Source organism: Sus scrofa, chromosome 6 (genome assembly GCF_054392235.1).
Source record: "Sus scrofa isolate SSC_HxYL_T2T_F1_AM1 chromosome 6, Sscrofa_HxYL_maternal_Yorkshire_Landrace_v2.0, whole genome shotgun sequence".
NCBI lineage: Eukaryota > Metazoa > Chordata > Mammalia > Artiodactyla > Suidae > Sus > Sus scrofa.
In genome coordinates, this window is record NC_139388.1 from 157,557,417 (window position 1) to 157,577,553 (window position 20,137).

The following is a 20,137-nucleotide window of genomic DNA, read 5'->3' on the forward strand; positions in this document are numbered from 1 at the left end:
GTTAATCCCAAACTCCTAATTTATCTCTCCCTCCCTCCTTCCCCTTTGGTAACCATAAGTTTGTTTTCTATGTCTGTGAGTCTATTCCTGTTTTGTAAATAAGTTCTGTTTATCATTTTTTTAGATTCCATATATAAATGATGTCACATGATATTTGTCCTTCTCTGGTTTACTTAACTTAGCATGATAATCTCTAGATCCATGCATGTTGCTGCAAATAGCATTATTTCATTCTTATTTATGGATTAGTAAAATTCCATTTTATATATATGTACCACATCTTTATCTATTCCTCTGTCAATAGGCATTTAGATTGCTTCCGTGTCTTGGCTATTGTAAATAGTGCTCTGTGAAGCCTGTGGTACAAGTATCTTTTCAAATTATGGTTTTCTCTGGATAAATGCCCAGGAGTGGGATTGCAGGATCATATGCAACTCTATTTTTCAGTTTTTTAAGGAAGCTCCATACTATTCTCCATAGTGGCTGTACCAGTTTATATTCCCACCAACAGAGTAGGAAGGTTCCAACTGATTTGAAAGGACATACCTTTAGATAATTTACAGAATACTCCCAACCCTTAATAATCTAGAAGAAATATTTCTCAGATCCCAGTGACAGAAGTTCCTCTCCTGAGTTAGTTAAGTTCCTCTCCTTAGTTAAGTTCCTCTTACATATTCATGCAGTCAATCTCGATTGTTTTCTCACCTTTTCTTTAGCCACTAGGAAGTGTAGAAACAAATCTATTAGTAATTATGAAGAACCATACTTTTTAATGAAGCTCTTGGCTTCACCCTTAGTTATTCTATTAATATGTTCACTCCATTGTGATTTTTAAAGTATTTCTATCACTGTTTTTATCTTCTCCTAGTACCAGTCACTTCAAATCTCTTTAGAGGAAAGGATTTATAAATATGAATAAGATTTTGTCTGATTGTACACAATTTTATTATTCCAATTTCTGACTTCCCATTTCTCATGTTACCAAAACTCTGGACTGTTATTCACTAAAGGATAGGACGTGGCAAATTCCTAAAACACTGAACTTCAGTTCTTGAATTGCAAAACAGTGATAGCACCATGTGCTTTAACTGATGGTCAGGAGGACTAATGGGGTTCACATTTATTAAAATGCTAGCAAAGGTATAGAGAATGCCCTCAACAAATGACTGTTGCTGTTATTACATAAGTTATTATATTAACGAAAATGGCAATGATTATTTTTATCAATGTAATGAAAAAAAAATGGAACTGAATTACAAATTAATCATAGGCCAAAGGGGTGATTTTCTTTTTCTTTTAATAATGTTTTTCTTTTCCCCATTATAACTAGTTTACAGTGTTCTGTCAATTTTCTACTACACAGCAAGGTGACCCAGTCACACATACATGTATACATTCTTTTTTCTCACAAGAGTAGCTATCATATTTTGGAGTATAAGAACAATAAATAAAGGGGAGGGTGATCAGGAGAGTAAACCAGATAAGAGGAGGAGGAAGAAGACTTCTTACACATTGTCACTGCCAAAAACAAGTCTGAAGACTTAAGACAAGGTGAAATCTGATCACTTTTCAGCCATGACTCCACTAGAATAATAAAATGAAAAATAGAAAGGGGGAGAAAAAAAATACCTCCTAGCTTTTCTGGCATCCATTTCCCCAAAGCCTCCCAAAACAATCACAATAAGAGCCAAATAAACACCAAATTTGAACCGCTCCTTGGCCCAGAGGATGCCAAGTTCATGTTCCACTGCCCAGATTTTTTTTGGCATTGGCGCATTCAGACTCAGACCTTCCTTTTCCTTATTCTAGAAGATGGGACAGATGGGCTGAGGGTGGGGGGAGGTCATTAAAAGAACTGTGAGTTGTTTAAATACTATGTGTTACACATTTTATCCACAGCACCTGTAACCCTGGGGACATCCAGATGAGGACCTGGGCTTGGGTGAGGTTGGGGGCGGGGAAGGGTAATTTACTCCAGAATTGCAGAGAGTACACAGCAGAGCCACTGAACCCAGGTCAGTCTGACTACAAGGACTTCCTGCTTTCCATGACGACAGAAACGTAATGCAAAGACTCCTTGTCAAAATCCATAAAGAAATGAAATAGCTAAGTCTTGCAAAAAGTTTCTCAGCATTGTGTTGAGAAATTTTCCGTCACCTCCCTCAGTCAGTCTATACAATAACCCCATGGGGCAATTACTCCCTCTTCCCTATTATATTCAATCAAGAGAGAAGATGATGATGATGATGATGATGCAGGTTGAAATGAGAAGAGAGAAAGAATGAAGAGACTGAGGAAACAACAGGAAAGAAAGACTGGTAAGTTGCCCAGGGAGAGGGCAACCATCTTTATCAGAGGAAATTGGTGCCTGGTGCCCAAGGTCCACAGGCTCTGCCCTAGAGGAGAGGGAAGCTGGTGGGGAGGCCTCTGGAAGGTGCTGGCCAGTATGGCAAGGGCAGGGGAGGGGACGGCAAATTCCTACTAAGGAAAGTAGAATGACTCATTGAGTGCCACAGCCAATAAAAAAAAGATGGCAGGGCTGCCGAATAGCACAGGTAACTATATCTAGTTACTTGTGATGGGGAGGATAATGTAAGAAAAAGAATGTATGTACAGATACACACACACACACACACATACACACACACACACACACACACGAATGACTGGGACACTTTGCTGCATAGCAGAAATTGACAGAACAGTGTAAATCAAGTATAATTAAAAAAAAAAAAAAAAGAAAGGACAAAGTTATTAGAAAATTTTCAAAAAATGGCAGGGGTAATGGGACAGTTAATGAATCGCTGATGAGCATTAAACATTCTGCTTCCTCAGGATGTGAGCTTGTCATAGTGGGGATGGATGCCCCCAACCTTGTTCTGATTGGCCAAGCAGAAGCTGTCCATTTAATTCACCCTATTCATTTGACTTTTTGTTTATTTATTTATTTATTCATTGTCTTTTTAGGGCCGCACCTGTGGCATATGGAGGTTCCCAGGCTAGGGGTCTATTCAGAGCTAAAGCTGCCGGACTACACCACCGCTCATGGCAACGCCAGATCCTTAACCCACTGAGTGAGGCCAGGGATCAAACCTGCAACCTCATGGTTCCTAGCTGGATTTGTTAACCACTAAGCCACAACAGGAACTCCCATTTGACCTTTTAAAATACTTCCTGAAAAAAAAGGACAGACTGAACTTCTTTGCAGAACAGACTCACAGACTCACAGACATTGAAAAACTTAAGGTCTCTGGAGGAGACCGTTTTGGGGGTGGGGGGATGTGCTTGGGTTGTGGGATAGAAATCCTGTGAAATTGGATTGTGATGATCATTATACAACTACAGATGTGATAATTCACTGAGTAATAAAAAAAAATTTTTTTTAATTAAAATACTTCCAATCCTGGGGTCCTACTGTACAGCACAGGGAATTGCGTGTGATTGGGTCACTTTGCTGTACAGCAGAAACGGAAAAAATGTTGTAAATCAACTATACTTTAATTAAAAAAAAATTCTAATGGAAAAAAGAAAAAAAAAAGAATATATATGTATAATTGAGCCACTTTGCTGTATACAGAAACAAATGCAACTTTGTAAATCAACTATACTTCAATAAAAAAAAAAAAGAAAGAAAAAAAAATCTTCCAATCCTTCACAGGTGTGGACCATCTTACAGTCACATCTTACTTTCATGTATATTCTGTTAGGCAATGTTGTCCCAACTTACTGACCAAACAACCACCTGGGGGACTTGTTAAACAACAACTTTCCAGGTAAGGAGATTCTAATTCAGTAGGCTTAAAACTGGAAGTCTGGGGGTCCAGCATTTGAGCAAATGATCCAGGTGATTCCTATAATCAGGCTAGTTTGGAAAAAATGTTTAATAGGACTCTCCCAATAAGCTTGCAAGGCAGGTACCACGATCCCTGTTTATAGATAAGAAGAATGAGATTCAAAAAGGGCAGGCCATGCCCAAGGTCACCAAATTCCTGATCACCAATTCACCAAATGGCAGAACGGAGGTTAAGTCAGGTTGTACTCATGCCATTGCATTTAAATTTCTCTGAGCCAGAGCTAGCTTCAAACAGCCTGCTCCTTGGCATCAGATACTAGGAAGTGGGGGCATAGACTATCTACCACCAGAAGAAAAGACCAGGGAGGACTTCAACGCCCTGGACTGATTAACACCCAAGGAAAAAGAGAAGGAAAAGTGAGGTCCTCCTTTATCTGTAGTTCTGCTTTTGGGTTCTCAGAGCTCGCAGGCCAATGGAGTGTTATAGATACTCATGCTTATTAGCGCTGCTTTGACTACAAGGTCCATTTGGCTAAAATAATCAAAACACTTCCTTCACTACTGCACAAAGACAGGAAAATGAAACTAGAGAAAGGTCCTTCCAGAAATAACTCTAAATAACTAATATCACACCAAAAGAGGAACATCCAGATGAGTTCTTCAGCCACACAGCTGCCTCTGCATTGATGATGACAATACAATGGTGATACATTGAACCTTCTGGGGTACAGTTCAGACCGCTCCTCCAGAGCCCTCTCCCCAGAGAGGGGTGAGTACCTCAAGTCTGCTGAGGCCAATTTTATACGTGATTGCATCCCCTCTACCCACTGGTGGGAGGGGAGGAAAAGCAACAAGATGAATGACGATGCTTATAAAACACGCCCTCTGCCATCTCTTTTCTGGAAGCCCTGGCTGCTGAATGAGCTATCCCACTCTCGCCAACTGTCTGCAAGGAAGGTCCAAACACAAAATGAGACAGACAGGAAGAGCACAGGGAGAGCAGGACCCCCGTTCCCTGATTCTCAGTTCTCATGAGTTTAAATAAAAAGGAAAATGGCGAGGATTTCACCCTCTCTGAAAGAGCAGACTTTCAGATACATCTAAATATGTAAAACTATGCAGGTTTATCTGTCCTCTGGGAAATGAGCCTCTTCCCCAGATGCAATTCCAAATTGTTTTCAAGATGAGAGGACCTCACCCTGCCCCACTGGCCCACCTGTGGGCATCCCCTGAGACCTGAGGTCAAGATAACACCAGATGCACATGCTGTGACAGTTCCTGTCCAACCTGTCCCTATATATGCACGTCCACGCACAAACCCACTCTGTTTATTACAGGAGCTGCAAGCAATGCAGTGAGTACTTTTTAAAACTATACTGTGTAGCACATAACGTATATCACTCATAATGTATTGAAAAATATTGTTGACTTTAACATACAGTCCTCTATACTCTGGCATGATTCATGTATGTTTTTATAAAAAGCAAAATAGTTTCATAACCTAGTGAAAGTAAAAATCAGCTTTCTTGGAAAACCTATCTCTTGCCTTAATTTTAGAGGCCAAAAAAAAAAAAAAAAAGTTCCTTTTATTCCCCAAGTAAAAAGTGTCTTTGGAAAAAAAGTCACATTTCATGATGAACTAGGTACGTCTCCTTTAAATGTGTCCAATTTTAATGAATGGTCTTCACCTTGCATACCCACATTCCAGGCCTCTGAGGAACCTTGGTGTTTGGGCATGTGCAGTGGAGGTGGAAGATAGATTCAAGATGTTTCAAGTATGCAAAATCGCATGCAGATGTACAAACAGTACGTCCAGTCAAAGTGAGTTAAGAAAGCAATATATATACATACACCCGAGAATGGATGAACACAAATAAAATCCAACTTGTAATTAACATACCGTGCTGGGACACCTGTTGCCTTCCACGATAAGAAGTCTGGGAGATCAAAGAAATGTCCCGCCTTATCCCAGCAAGTCTCTCTCAAGTTCTGCCAAATTAAATATATATTAGAATCAATTACGGGCTATTTTTTTTCCTCTCCCTCTCCTCTTTCAATAATGCTTCAAATTTTTCAAAACAAAAGCACAGCCAACAATGCCCAATAAAACATCTGTTCAGGGACTGGGAAGAGGGGATGATATAAAAGCAGTATTATACTAAAAGGAAAAATTGGCCATTATTGATCCTTCCAAAAACAGTGATAATTTCCCTTTTATTCCTCTCTGCCAACCTGGAGCTGGAGGAAGCACACTCAGCGAGGGATGTAATCCATCTTTCCACTGAAGGGCAAGAGGATATGCTTCAAGACATATAAGATTTCGAAGTTGAACAGCTGTGAACTGGGGGAGAAAAACCACACTGAGAAATTACCTGATAAAATGCAATGTGTCCTGCCATGAAAAAGTCTCTGTGTGCCAACTGGTTCCAAAGGCAAGGGGAATGCCAGTCCCTGCCCACAAAGAACTTCTATTCTAAGCCGGAGAGAATGGTAGGGAATCAAGCTATGCTTATACATGTTTTGAAACATTTGTTTCTTCCACTTTCTTCCACCCAGCCAATGGTGTCAGATTTTTTTTTTTTTTTTCTTGTCACTGGGCTTTTTCTTTCCTCTACCACCTCTGTCTGGAACACTCTTCTTCACCCACTATTCTGTTCCTTCCCAGGGTCCACACTGCCCTGCCCCCTTTGGTAAACTTGATCTTCCCTTCCCTGGGAAGATCTTCCAGGGTCTCCTACTCAGGTGAGGTCTGGCTATTATACAATCCATATCACTCCGCAAGTATCTGCCTCATGTCTTTCTCTCCTGCTAGACTGTAAGCTCTATGAGGTCAAGGACTTTGTCAGTTTCATGCACCACGATATTCCATGACTATCTCCCATCCTCCCCCACTCAGGACTGTACCCCTAGCTGTGGGGTAGAAATGGCACGACTCCAGTCCCCTTACACACTTAACTGGACGAGGAGTGAACATCTGCCCTAATTGAGCCACTCAGATTCCTTCTCCCAGGAATTTAGAATCAGGATCCAAATGGAGTCATTTAACTTCAGCCTATGAGTGGACTTAGGGTGACAAAAACTTGGAAACTGTGAAGTGACCATTTTTTGCCAGAGACCTGGTGAAGCAGAACTTCATAAAGAGAAGAGGAATGCAGACAGATGCCTTCTCCAGGCAACTCTCCATGTCCTGATTTCTTTTTGTTTTGTTTTGTTTTGTTTTGGGGCCACACCCACGGCATATGCAAGTTCCCAGGCTAGGGATCAAATCCGAGCTACAGCTGCCGGCTGTGCCACAGCCACAGAAATGCCAGATCCAAGCCTCATCTATAACATACACCACAGCTCACGGCAACACCAGATCCTTAACCCACTAAGCAAGGCCAGGGATCAAACCAGTATCCCCATGGATACTAGTCAGGTTTATTACTGCTGAGCTACAAGGGGAACTCCTCCATGACCCGATTTCAATTATGCCCTCCCCAAGAGGCTGGAACAACAAGGAATGTATCATAAGAACAAGGGTAACTTTGGGAACCTAAAGGCAACAAGGCAGAAGTTTCAAAAGAGACATAGTTCAGTATCTGCTAGTGGGTGGCACATAGCAGGCACTCAATAAATATGTGTTGGACAACTGGACAAACTGCTCAGTTTTACCTTCCAACCTCCCCCGTATGAGGGGTGCTTCAGAGGTGACAAAGGGTTTCCACATGTCTTACCTCCTTAGAACAATACAAAAGTTATTACATCAATTTTACAGATGTACTACTGGCCTTTATCTACATTTGCCCTCCAGTTCTATGAGTTCTTCCTATTTTCCCCTTTCCTATCACTGCTATCTGAACACAGACACCTACGTACATCAAAGAAGCTGAGTATTAACCCAGAAGCAGGGTCCCATTGAAACAAGAGTAACATCAAAAGGGGTTAGACGGAAAAGACAGTGTTAAGCCCATTCTCTGTCACTGTTGTTATTTGTTTTAAATTCCTAAGCATTTGGGTGAGACCTTACATCTAGAAAGGGCTAAACTTTCCTTTGAACACTTGTACATCTTAAGGTTGGACAAAGCAGCACTTAACGTTGACTACAGATGCCTGACACAGCTCTGAACTAGCAGTATCTCCATACACAAATAGGTCCCAATCAGCAAATGGCAGCCTTTGAAACTATGAGTCAAACAACTAGTATGTCTTCTGGGTAGTCCCCCAAATCGCTTTCCATGTGCTTTGTGGTTTCGGTGATCAGTTCTCAGGGAGAAAAGCCTCATTCTAAAGACTCCAGAAATCCAAGGCCAATGAGAAATAAACCACGAAACCAATGCAGCAACAACCAGTGCCTCCAGCCAAGGCCAAGCTGTCCTCCTCAACTCCGAAAACAACTGCTTCTGTTAGATCTTGTGTACGGCCACTAAAGACCCTGCAGAATGAGAGCTTTCAGCCTGGAGCCTTGCGGACAGCCGCTGCCGCGGACAATGGAACCCGGGCAGAATATCTCGAAGAGAACTGCAGGCCTCCTGCCAGAAAGAGACACGCTGGGGGCAGGAGGTGCAAGGCAGCCAGGCAGCGTCATCTTTTCTTGAGACAACGCTGGCTTCACTGAGCCGAGGCGCGACCTCCCCACAGGATGAGAAACTTGCGAGGAGTGTTTCCCTAAAAGGATGCACAGGGTCTCTGGGGAGAAGACAGCAGCAGTGTGTACCCTCTGCCTTCCCCACAAAAGCAAAGTCTGAAGCTTGGCCAGCAGAGGGAAGTGGGGGAAGAGTTTGCCTGGACGAGTGGGACTTTTTCCAGGAGCCTGACCCCTTACTTGGAGATGCTGACACTACCTACGAGGTTCCCATGCTGTTCTGAAGTTGAGCTCCATGATTCACAAGTGCTTAGTCATCACATGCTAGATTGGCAAAGGGCCTATGAGCCCCCGTGGATGGATTTTTAATCCAGGGCCATGGGAAAATCTCTCCATCTCTCCCTCGCCCCAGAGAGGACAACCACAGCCAAGGGCCTCGATGTTACTGAATTAATCTACGCTTGGAACCACTGGGCCTGCATCAGACACGGTGATTCTCTTCGTACGTCCTTCCACAGCTTACAACAGTGCCCCCACACACCTCCTCTCCTTGGATTCTCAGGGCGGCGGTGGGGGACAGGTGCCTACAAAGGATGTAGAAACTTAGGTTTGAACGACAAGGTCATAGCCCAAAGTTGCACAGGGCTTCCCGCTCTAAGGTGACAGTTCCTTTGCCCAGGCCACAGTCACCACCCGAAGGCTCCCAGATCTAGCAGAGCTGTGGGTTTTGGCCTTTTGGAAGCATCGTGATGGAAGCTTTTACCATTCTTTACAGAGAGAAAAACAAAAAACCAAAACAAAACAAAGAAAAGCCCTCCCCAACATATTTTTAATTTTTTTTTTTCCTAATATTAGAGCTCTCACTTTCAATCCGGGGCAACTCACTTAAATTCTAAGACCTTGATAACAACCTCCGGGCACAAATGGTGCACAGGTTACAGGAAACACAGAGCATGTCCCCAGCGCATGCCAATGTCAGGCACACCTCACTGTGTAAGCACTGAATCGGATTCAAATGAGGAGCAGAGCTCTCTGTGCTGAAGGAGCAAAGTCTATGTCCCAGTTACCAAGCAACTAACAAAAACTAGTCTTTTCAAGAAAGAAGAAAGAAAAAAAAAAAGAGAGAGGGAGAGAAATCAGCAGTGATTGGGGTGTGTGACTTGGCAATAGAGGCTCCCGCATTCCAATAACAATCCTTTGAGCTAAGCGATCCCTCAGGCTTGAAAGCAACCAAAGAGAACAACTCTTTTTTTATAAAATCATCTATTACTTCATAAAACCACAGCCTTTCTTGGGAGGTGGCTACCACTCAAAACACACACAGCTGCAGGGCTCAGCAGAGGGCGGAGATGGAGTAATAGATCCAAGATTCAGGGCCAGGCAGCAGCCAGCCCACCAGGCTGGGGCACAGAGCTGGAACCCTCTTCCATGCCTTCTCACTGTCCTGTCCAGGGAGGGGGTGAGGTCTCCGCTGGCTTCCAGATCCCAAGGGAACCTGGAGGGGGGTGTTGGGGTGAGGAGTGGAAGATGAAGCAGACACTGCAAAGTATGTTGGGAGACGCCAGGCTCTAGGAACAGCATGAGAAAGAAGGGGCTGGCCAATTAAAAAAGGCTCATCTAAGTGTTTTGCTATGACTTGCAAAGGGAAGCTATTGGGCTCCCTGCTGTGTGCAGTGAATGAAACTCTCCTCCCACTAAGTGATCCTGCCAGAACATCCCAAATACTCACGATGTTGTTTTCCAGCACAACTACCCAACAAAAAGCAAAACTTGATCCTCACGCCACCCAGGACTGTGAATCAGGGCACAGGCTGATAACCCGGAGAGGAAAGATGTTTCAGGAAGAAACTCAATCCTTAAGCTCACTCTTTGGGGAAAAGAAAAAAAAAAATGCTGAAAAACATGTTCATAATCCCCAACCCGAAAATTCCCAGAATGAATGAAACAATTGTGTTTCAAACTCTCATACACAGAGAAAGAGACCAAACGCTGGAGATACTTCAGGTCAGACAGATATGCTGAGAGCTTTGTGCTACCAGAGGCATCGCACAAAGGTGACATCTCTTTGCTTAAAGTGGTCCTGCAGTTCTTCGTGGCCCAGAATCACATTTTATCTGCTTGACATGGCTCACAGGACACTTGACAACCTAGCTCCAACTTGGCCACGACTTTTATGAATTCTTCTGGGCTCACTGCCCCCTCTCTTAGCCACTCCCCACCCTGATCTCACCTCATTTCATTCCCTTCCCCAAACACACTGTACTTCTTCATATTTTCCTGCCCCTGTTGAGGTCTCTACTGAGACTGTTTTCCCATCTTCTCTCATGATCAAACATCTACCTTTGATTCAAATGCAGCTCAAATGTCACCCTTCCCCCCCATCTCTTGCTGTGTCCTAGCTATATATTCACACACTTAAATCCATCTCAAAAAGACAAATTCCTGTAGGGCAAAAGCCAGCTAACGCGTGGGGAAAAAAAAAAAGTTTCAGGAGGTACAAAGAAATTTAAAGTCAGACACTTCTATGATGAAATTACAACAACGCTGGAGAAAGACGTGTGCAAAGGAAACGGTAATTAATAAGATGATGTATGACAATAATGTAATGAGCCTGATAGCAAGGTTTGGTGAGTCAGCCTCATAACTTTATCATAATATTTTGTGTGTGTGGCCATATATCTGCCTCTAATGAGTAATCACAGAGTTCAGAAGAGGAAAGGGGCTTTGAGGCCAGGGTGACTAAAAAAGACTTCATGGGGGGAGAGATTTGAGCTGAAGTCTAAAGGTCCAGCAGAATAAATGCTTATGCTACTGCTGAGAACAACTTCCAAGAAACACAACTCTGAAATGCTAAGGTAGATCACCCCCCTGAGAGGAGGACTGAACTTCACAGAATTTATTTGCAAAAAGAAATAATTCCATTTTGTGTGTGTGTGTGTGTGTGTGTGTGTGTGTGTGTGTGTTTCCCCATTTCTGGCTGCCCCGTGGCATATGGAGCTCCCGGGCCGTGGATCAGATCCAAGCCACAGTCACAACCTAAGCAGCAGATGTGGCAATGCTGGATCCTTAACCCACTGTGCTGGACTGGGGATCAAACCCGAATCTCAGCGTTCCGAAGACGCCGCTGATCTCCGTGCAACACAGTGGGAGCTCCCCACTGTACATTAAATTATTTAATTTTCAAGAACTGGATACATATGTGCATCTTCCTCCCTCCAGCTCCCCTAAAGCCCTACCGTTGTACAGAAAGGTCAATTTATAATCCACACTGCAGCTGATTTCCCAACCGTAAAAATGTTATCATTTGTATGAAAACTGATCCTATTCTCCAAAGCAGGCTTTGTCCAGGAATGTGATACCATGACATGCATTAGGAAAACAAGGCTTTGGTATGTGGGCTCTAAGAACTCTGGAGTCAGGCAGACCTGAGTCTGATTATTGTCCTCATCAATTCCCAGCTGTGTAGCTTTAGGCAAGTTAATTTCTCTAAGCCCCTGTTTCCTCAAATGCCACGTTACTAGCATCAACCTCAAAGGATGTTGTGAGGGTTAAATGAAATAAGGTGGAGTGTCTGATAAGTCAACGCGGCTCACTCTAATTATTGCTGCAGAGCTTCATGTGTTTCAAAGTGCTCTGACATGCATGATCTCATCTGATCTGTATAATTCTTCAAGGCGAGGAAGGCAAGAAGTTATAAACCTCACCTTGCAGATGAAGAAACTAAAACCCATAAAGGGATAACAACTGTTCCAAGGATACTCATCAAATAAATGGAAAGACAGACTAACATGTAGATTTCTTATGCCCAGCCCAGTACTAGTTGAGGGCTCCACATCCCTAAAGTACAGTAAAATAGAGGAGGAGGAATGGAGAAGGATGCTATGGTGAGTTAGAAAACACAGTTACTAGAAGGTGGAATTGTCTCTGGAAGGAAGGGTCCTAAGAGAAGAGAAGGCTTGGGAGTGGGTGGGGTCTTACAACAGACACGAGATAAAAGTAGAAGATCTGGACAAACAGAGTGAGGAGGTCTTCTGAACCACCCCCTTCTCCTGGACTCCTCCATGCCCTTCTTCTAATCCTTCCTTTTCTGTCTCCTTTCCAAGCTCCTCTTCCTTAGTTTCCATTTATTTTTTGACTCATTGAATTTTATTACATTTATAGTTGCAAAATGATCACCACAACCAAATTTTATAGCATTTCCATCCCAAAACACCAGCCCATACCCCCAGCCCCCAACCTGTCTCCTTTGGAAACTGTAAGTTTTTCAAAGTCTGTGAGTCAGGATCTGTTCTGCAAAAAAGTTATGTCTGTTTTTTTTTTGGATTCCATATGTAAGTTATAGCATATGATGCTGGTGTCTGTCTAACTTCACTTAGCATAATAATTTATAGGTCCATCATATTGCTGCAAATGCTGGTATTTCGTTCCTTTTAATGTCTGAGTAATATTCCATTGTGCACCACATCTTCTTTATCCACTCCTCTGTCGATGGACATTTAGGTTGTTTCCATGTCTTAGCTACTGTATATACTGCTGCAACGAACAATGGAGTACATCTATCTTTTCCAGTCATGGTTTTCTCTGGACAGATGCCCTGGCATGGGATGGCTGGATCAAATGGTAATTCTATTTTTAGTTTTCTGAGGAATCTCCATACTGTTTTCCAGAGGGGTTGCAACAATTTACATTCCCACCAACAGTGTAATAGGGTTCCCTTTTCTCCACACCCTCTCCAGCATTTATTGTTTGTAGATTTTTTGATGACGGCATTCTGGCCAGTGTAAAGGGACACCTCATAGTAGTTTTGATTTGCATTTCTCTGATAATTAGTCATGTTGAATATGTTCTTTGTGTTTTTTGGCCATCTGTATGTCTTCTTTGGAGAATTACCTGTTTAGGAGTCCTGCCCATTTTTTGATGGGGCTGTTTGTTTTTTTGGTATTGAGCTGTAGGAGGTATTTGTAAATTTTGGAGATTAATCCCTTGTCAGTTGCTTCATTTGCAAATATTTTCTTCCATTCTGTGGGCTGTTTTTTCATTTTGTTTAGGGTTTCCTTTGCTGTGCAGAAACCTTTAAGTTTAATTATGTCCCATTCACTTATTTTTGTTTTTATTGTCATTACTCAAGGAGGTGGATCTGAGAAGACATTGCTGTGGTTTATGTTGGAGAGTGTCTAATGTTTTCCTCTAAGAGTTTTATAGCATCTGGTCTTATATTTAGGTCATTAATCCATTTTGAGTTTATTTTTGAGTTTATTTTTGTGTATGTTCTAATTGCATTCTTTTACATGTGGCTGTCCAGTTTTCCCAACACCACTGATTTAAGGGACTCTCTTTTCTCCATTCTTGCCTCCTTTGTCATAGATTAGTTGACTGTAGGTGCACAGGTCTAATTCTGGGCTTTCTATCCTGTTCCACAGATCTGTATTTCTGTTTTTGTGCCAGTACCATATGGTTTTGATGACTGTAGCTTTATAGCATAGTCTGAAGTCAAGAAGCCTGATTCCCAGCTCCATTTTTCTTTCTCAGGATGGCTTTGGCTATTCTGGGTCTTTTGTGCTTCCATACTTTAAAATATTTTGTTCTAGTTATGTGAAAAATGTCCTTGGTAATTTGATAGGGATTGAATTGAATCTGTAGATTGCCTTGGGTAGTATAGTCACTTTGATAGTATTGATTCTTCTAATCCAAGAGTATGGTATGTCTTTCCATTTTTTTGTATCGTCTTCAATTTCTTTCATCATTTTATAGTTTTCAGAGTAAAGGTCTTTTTTGTCTCTTTAGGTAGGTTTATTCCTAAGTATTTTATTCTTTTTGATGTGATGATAAATGGGATTGTTTCCCTAATTTCTCTTTCTGATCTTTCATTGTTAGTATATAGAAATGAAGTCAATTTCTGTGTATTAATTTTGCACCCTGCAACTTTGCCAAATTCATTGGTGAGCTCTAACAGTTTTCTGATAGAGTCTTTAGGATTTTTCTAGGCATAGTATCATGTCATCTGCAAATACTGATAGTTTTAGTTCTTCCTTTCCAATTTGGATTTCTTTTATTTCTTTTCTTCTCTGAATGCTGTGGCTAGGACTTCCAAAACTATGCTGAATAGCAGTGGCAAGAGCAGACATCTTTGTCTTTTTCCTGATCTCAACAGGAATTCTTTCAGCTTTTCACCATTGAGAATGATGTCAGCTATAGGTTTGTCATATATAGCTTTTATTATGTTGAGGTAGGTTCCCTCTATGTCCACTTTCTGGAGGGTTTTTATCAGAAATGGGTGTTTGATTTTGTCAAAAGCTTTTTATGCATCTGTTGAGAGGATCATATGGTTTTTATTCTTCAGTTTGTTAATGTGGTGTATCACACTGACTGATTTGTGGATATTGAAGATTCATTGTATCCCTGGGATAAATCCCACTTGATCATGACGTACAATCCTTTTAATGTACTGTTGGATTTAGTTTGCTAGTATTTTGTTGAGGATTTTAGCATCTATGTTCATCAGTGATATTGGCCTATAATTTTCCTTTTTTTGTGGGTTTTTTTTTTTTTTTTTTTTTGGTATTTTCTAGGGCCACACCCACGGCATATGGAGGTTCCCAGATTAGGGGTCTAATCGCCAGCCTACACCACAACCACAGCAATGCCAGATCCGAGCCGAGTCTGAGAACTACACCACAGCTCACGGCAATGCCGGATCCTTAGCCCACTGAGTGAAGCCAGTGATCAAACCCAAAACCTCATGGTTCCTAGTCGGACTTGTTAACCACTAAGTCATGACGGGAACTCCTTTTTGTCTAGTTTTGATCAGGTGATAGTGGCCTCATAGAATGAGTTTGGGAGTGTTCCTTCCTCTGTAATTTTCTGGAATAGATTCAGAAGGATAGGTGTTAGCTCTTCTCTAAATGTTTGATAGAATAGGCCTGTGAAGCCATCTGGTCCTGGACTCTTTTTTTGTTGCAGCTTTTTAATCAGGGTTCCAATTTCAGTATTTGTGACTGCTCCATTCATCTTTTCTATTTCATTTTGGTTTCGTCTTGGAAGATTGTACTTTTCTAAGAATTTGTCAATTTCTTCTAGGTTGTCCATTTTATTGGCATATAGTTGCCTGCAGTAGTCTCTTATGATCCTTGTATTTCTGTGATGTCCATTGTAACTTCTCTTTTTTCTAGTTTCCCTTTAAATGCAGATGTTCTTGCCTCACCCAAATGTTCTTCTCACCATCTACACGCTGGGCAATTGCAATTATTCCCCAGGTTCCAACCAACTACAAGTCAAATAACGTGCCAGATCTCAGACTCCAAACTCTCTCAAGACATGTCTCCTGGGGCACTTCTGCACCTCGAACTCCACACGTTCAGAATGGAAGCTGCTGGTTTCTACAAACATTTTCCTCCTCCTCGGTTTTCTATGTCAGGTGATTCAGTTACCCAAGGAGTCATCTTCTCCTCCTTCTCCCTCATTGCTTCATCCAATCAATCTTCTAATTTAAACTCTCAATTAACCCACGAAGAGGTTCCCACCACTTCACCTCCTGTATTAGTTAGGGTTCTCCTAAGACACAGAATCAATAGAAGATTGTGTGTATATATATATATATAATATATACATATGAGTATATATATTATATATGTGTGTACACACATATATGGCCAATACATACATATTATATATCATATATTAAAAACCTCATGTGTATTTTATATATATATATACACATATATATCTCCTGTTCATATATGTGAAATCTATGTACATCTGTATATCTCTTTACATATATGTACATATGTATATATGTTAGTTTACTTATTAATTATAAGGATTGGCTCACACAATTATAGAAGCTAAGAAGCCCCAAGATCTGCAGTCGGCAAGCTGCAGACCCAGGAGCTCCAGTATGAATCCAAAGGCCCGAGAAGCAGGCAAAGTGATGATGTAATTTCTAATCTGAAAGTCAGCAGGCTCAAGATGCAAGAAGAGCTGATATCTCAGTCAAAGGCAGGAAAAGACCCATGTCCCAGCTCTAAGCAGTCAGGTAGGAGGAATTCCCTCTTAGCCTTTTTATTCTGTATTCAAATGATTAGATGGGGCCCACCCACACGAGGGAGGGCAATCTGTTTTACTCAGTTGACCAATTCAAATACTAACCTCACTCAGAAAGGCCCTCACTGACACGCTGAGAATAATGTTTGACCAAATGTCACCCTGTGGCCGGTCAAGCTGACACGTAAAATTACCCAGCACATCACATCTTCACTATGCTATTTTCAGTCAACCGTGTTCTATCACCTGGCTTACTGCTATCCTATCTATGGTACAGCATGAAAGGGGCCACGGTTTTACCCCTTTCTGTGTTTATGCCCTTTGCCATGTGTCTCTGAAGATCCTCCCATCAAGGGGTGAATCTGTTTCTCTACCATTTGAATTATGGCTGCGCTTAGGACCTTGTTTGACCAATGCAACGAAGCAGAAGCACCTCTGTGCTACTTCTGACCTGGGGTCTCGAAGACCTTGCTTTTGTCTTCTTGGAATGCAAAGCTGCCATGTAAGGCACTCAGGCTGACCTGCTGGAGGATGAGAGGACATGAGGATCAAGAACAAACCACCTCGGCCAAGGCTACACAAACTCAAGAGAGCCGAGCAAGGCCCAGATCAGCAAACCCTACCCCATAGTTCTCAGGAGACTCCTGCAGGAATTCAGCAGAGACCAGAAGGTCCATTTAGCTTAGTCCATTCCAAATTAGCAACCTGCATAGTTCTGAGGTAAATAAAGGGTTGCTTTTTCCCTTCGTTAAGTGTTGAGGTGATTTGTTACATCCTGACACTCTTTCAAATGTTAACTGCCTTCGATTCCCTCTCTAGGGCCAATTAGAATACATGGCTCATTTAAAATGTATCTTTGATTACAGAAATCACCCATCCATTCCTTTATTCAGTAAATATTTATCTGGTATCCTTTACTAGTCAGGTAGTGTACTCAGTGTTAGGGAAACAAGAGTAAACAACAGACACAGCCTCCACCCGCAGGGAGCTTTTAATCTAGTAAGCTTTACACCCTTCCAAGTTTTCTACCTTTGGAGTTAACTAAATTCATTAACATGGCATGTACAAGTCATGTCTTACTGCCAGCATCATTTCTGATCACTCAGATACTACAGTAGAATCACCCACATACACTGTCCTTTTTCTCACGGTTCCATCTTTATTCAGAGTGTACCTTATTTGGATACCCTCCCTCTCACCCAGCCAACGTGTGCTCATCCTTTAGGACTCAAGTGTTACCCACCCCATGACATCATCTGACTTGCCCAACCTGAATAAGGTGCTCCTGTGCTAAGCCCCCATAATACTCAGTGAATAACCCCACCACGGCACCTCCCATCATCTGTTCAATTGTCAGTCTCTCTCTACAATGAAAACTCTAGTAAGAGTCAGGGATTGTGGTTTTGGTGTTTGCTTGTTTTGTTGTTTCTATTTCTCTATTCCTAGGACCTAGCATTTTATCTGAATCTATAAACGATGAGGAACATTAGCTGAATGAACAAATAAATGAATGAGCAGAGATGAGCAAGCAAAATAAGAGTTTGTGGAAATGGAAATAAGGAATGAATGGATAAATGAATGAGGTTGTGAATAAGAACTGTCCCAGCTTCTCTTTTCTCATTCAAGTTAATGGCTTTTCACCATCTGTCTTAGGGGCAGAGACATATTCTAGCCAAGCCAGACTGCCAGGAAGATAAATTTCTCTTTTTGAGGTGAGCAGGTCCTTTGGAGAAGTTTCATTTTAATTGGAAAATGGATTCATACACTTCCTGGCTGGGACTCCTGGGTCAGTGCAGCACCACGCTGAATGGTGGCCAAGCACAATGAGGGGGGCCGAGGTGGGAAAAGTGCTATATCAAACGCCAAGTGCTCTGGGACATCTGAGGACAACCTTGTAGCAGTTCCAGGCTGGCTCGCAAAGATGGCCCCCCTCTTTCTTCCCCTGATATCCTTCAGCCCAAACCTTATCCCCAACACATAAAGGATGGGGGTCCTTTACAGTTCCACTGGGCTTTTCTCATGAGCTTATCTGGGTGGGTGGGTGTGTGTGTGTGTCCTTTGTTCATTTATACCACCATCATTTCCTGCAGGGCATAGACAAGGTTCACACCTGAGAAATCCCTTCACTCCTCCACTAGTAGATGAGAATTTCATCAACTCCTCTTCATAATGGATGCATAACGGTCCAACATCACAGAAAACACTCCTCTCTAAGGAACACTTGTGCATCTCTTGTGAAGGGTCCTTGTGGAGGGCACCAGCCTCTACAAGGTTTCTGCGACCTGGCTCCAGGCTTCCCTTTAGCCTCACCTCTCCATGCCTTCATCTTTCAGTACCACCACCCTCCACCCTGTCCCTGATTCTACCCACTGCCTGATGCAATGGCAATTCTAACAACGCAACTTGCTACTCCACGATGAGGTGACTTGGCACACTCCACCACCTCCTCTCCAGAGCCAGGCTGCAAGGGTGCACATCCTGGCTCTGATACAGCAGAGCTGTGTGGCCTTGGGAAAGCTATTTGACTCGTCTTCACTTCGCAATTTCCCTGTGCTGTAACAATTACAGAGGACAAGAGTACAACCTTCACCAGAGTTGTTGAGAGATTATTGTACAAGTGTAAGTGAAGTGTTCAGAACAATGTCTGGCTCATGGTAAGCACTTCTTAAAGGATTGTTCTTATTATTGGTTCGAATGCCAGTTTCACCATGTTTCTATCTTCAGGATGGAGCAAGGGTTCTGGAGAATGATACACTTTAGTTCTAACCTTGGTTCTCCTCTTTGGTAATTGCATTACTTCTGGCCAATGAGTCACCCAATATCTCTGGGTCTCCCTTTATTCATTTACTGCAATGTTTAATGGAGTGTATTGTTAGCAGGATTCAGTTCAAGGGGGTTATGTATGTTACTACACTTAACCTGGCACATGCCTGGTAAAGTTTCCCCCACAGTTCTTACTCTTCTCAAATTATATGGGGCTTATCCATCTTCCCTTCCAGACTCAGGTCCTTTTAAGGAGAAGCCATAATTTACTCACCTGTATCCTGACAGTTAAAATAACAATTTCTTTTTTTAAGACTGAAGTACAGTTGATTTACAATGTTGTGTTAATTTCTGCTGCACAGCCAAGTGCCTCAGTTATACACGCCTCAGTTGTAACAGTTAAACAGTTATTTCTTAAATGCCATATTTATTGACTGTGCAATAGTCTGTCCATCAGTCCTGGTTTGTAGCCAAACGTGTGCCACATATGAAGGTAACCCTGGATGAAAAGCAGGAATATACTGGTCCTAATCCTTATGGCTAGATGGAGCAACAAGTCTGCCTGGGATGTAGGCAGGGATGTATAAACAGCATAGACTATTTTAAGTTTTAAAAATACCTGATTTATAAACTAAGGATGCTGCATGGTCATGAAAGAAAGGCGTTGTTGTGGGCAGGCAGCAGAGAAAAGGTATTACTTGGGAGGAAGTATCTGACCTTGGTGTGGAGGGAAGGCAAAGACTAAGGAAGGTGGGATGGAGGACAGTCCAGCTGGAATAACCGGCTGCACCAAAGTGCAAGAAGCAGCAGCAACAGCATCCTTGCTGAAACCCTGGAAAGGCAGCCTGAGAGACGGTGGTTGAGATGGAGTAAGAGATGAATCTGAATTCACATTGGATGCTTGGGTCAGAAGAGAATGGGGGCCACCCTGAGTCCTGAGCAGGGGGTGGTTCGTGCATCTGACTTTAGGACCATTA

At 42.3% G+C, this 20,137-nt stretch overlaps 1 protein-coding gene across 44 annotated transcripts in view; it reads right to left on the reverse strand.

Moving 5' to 3' along the window:
• The window catches only part of FGGY (FGGY carbohydrate kinase domain containing), a 459,774-nt gene that overhangs the window by 382,530 nt on the left and 57,107 nt on the right, over positions 1–20,137 (reverse strand). For all 44 annotated transcript variants that reach the window (XR_014808145.1, XR_014808144.1, XM_084964952.1 and 41 more), the window contains one exon: positions 5,694–5,782. Coding sequence is in view for 42 of the 44 variants with exons in the window: in XM_084964952.1 (XP_084821078.1) it covers positions 5,694–5,782 (89 nt within the window). In the remaining 2 variants the exon portion in view is untranslated. The remainder of the gene's footprint in view (positions 1–5,693; positions 5,783–20,137) is intronic.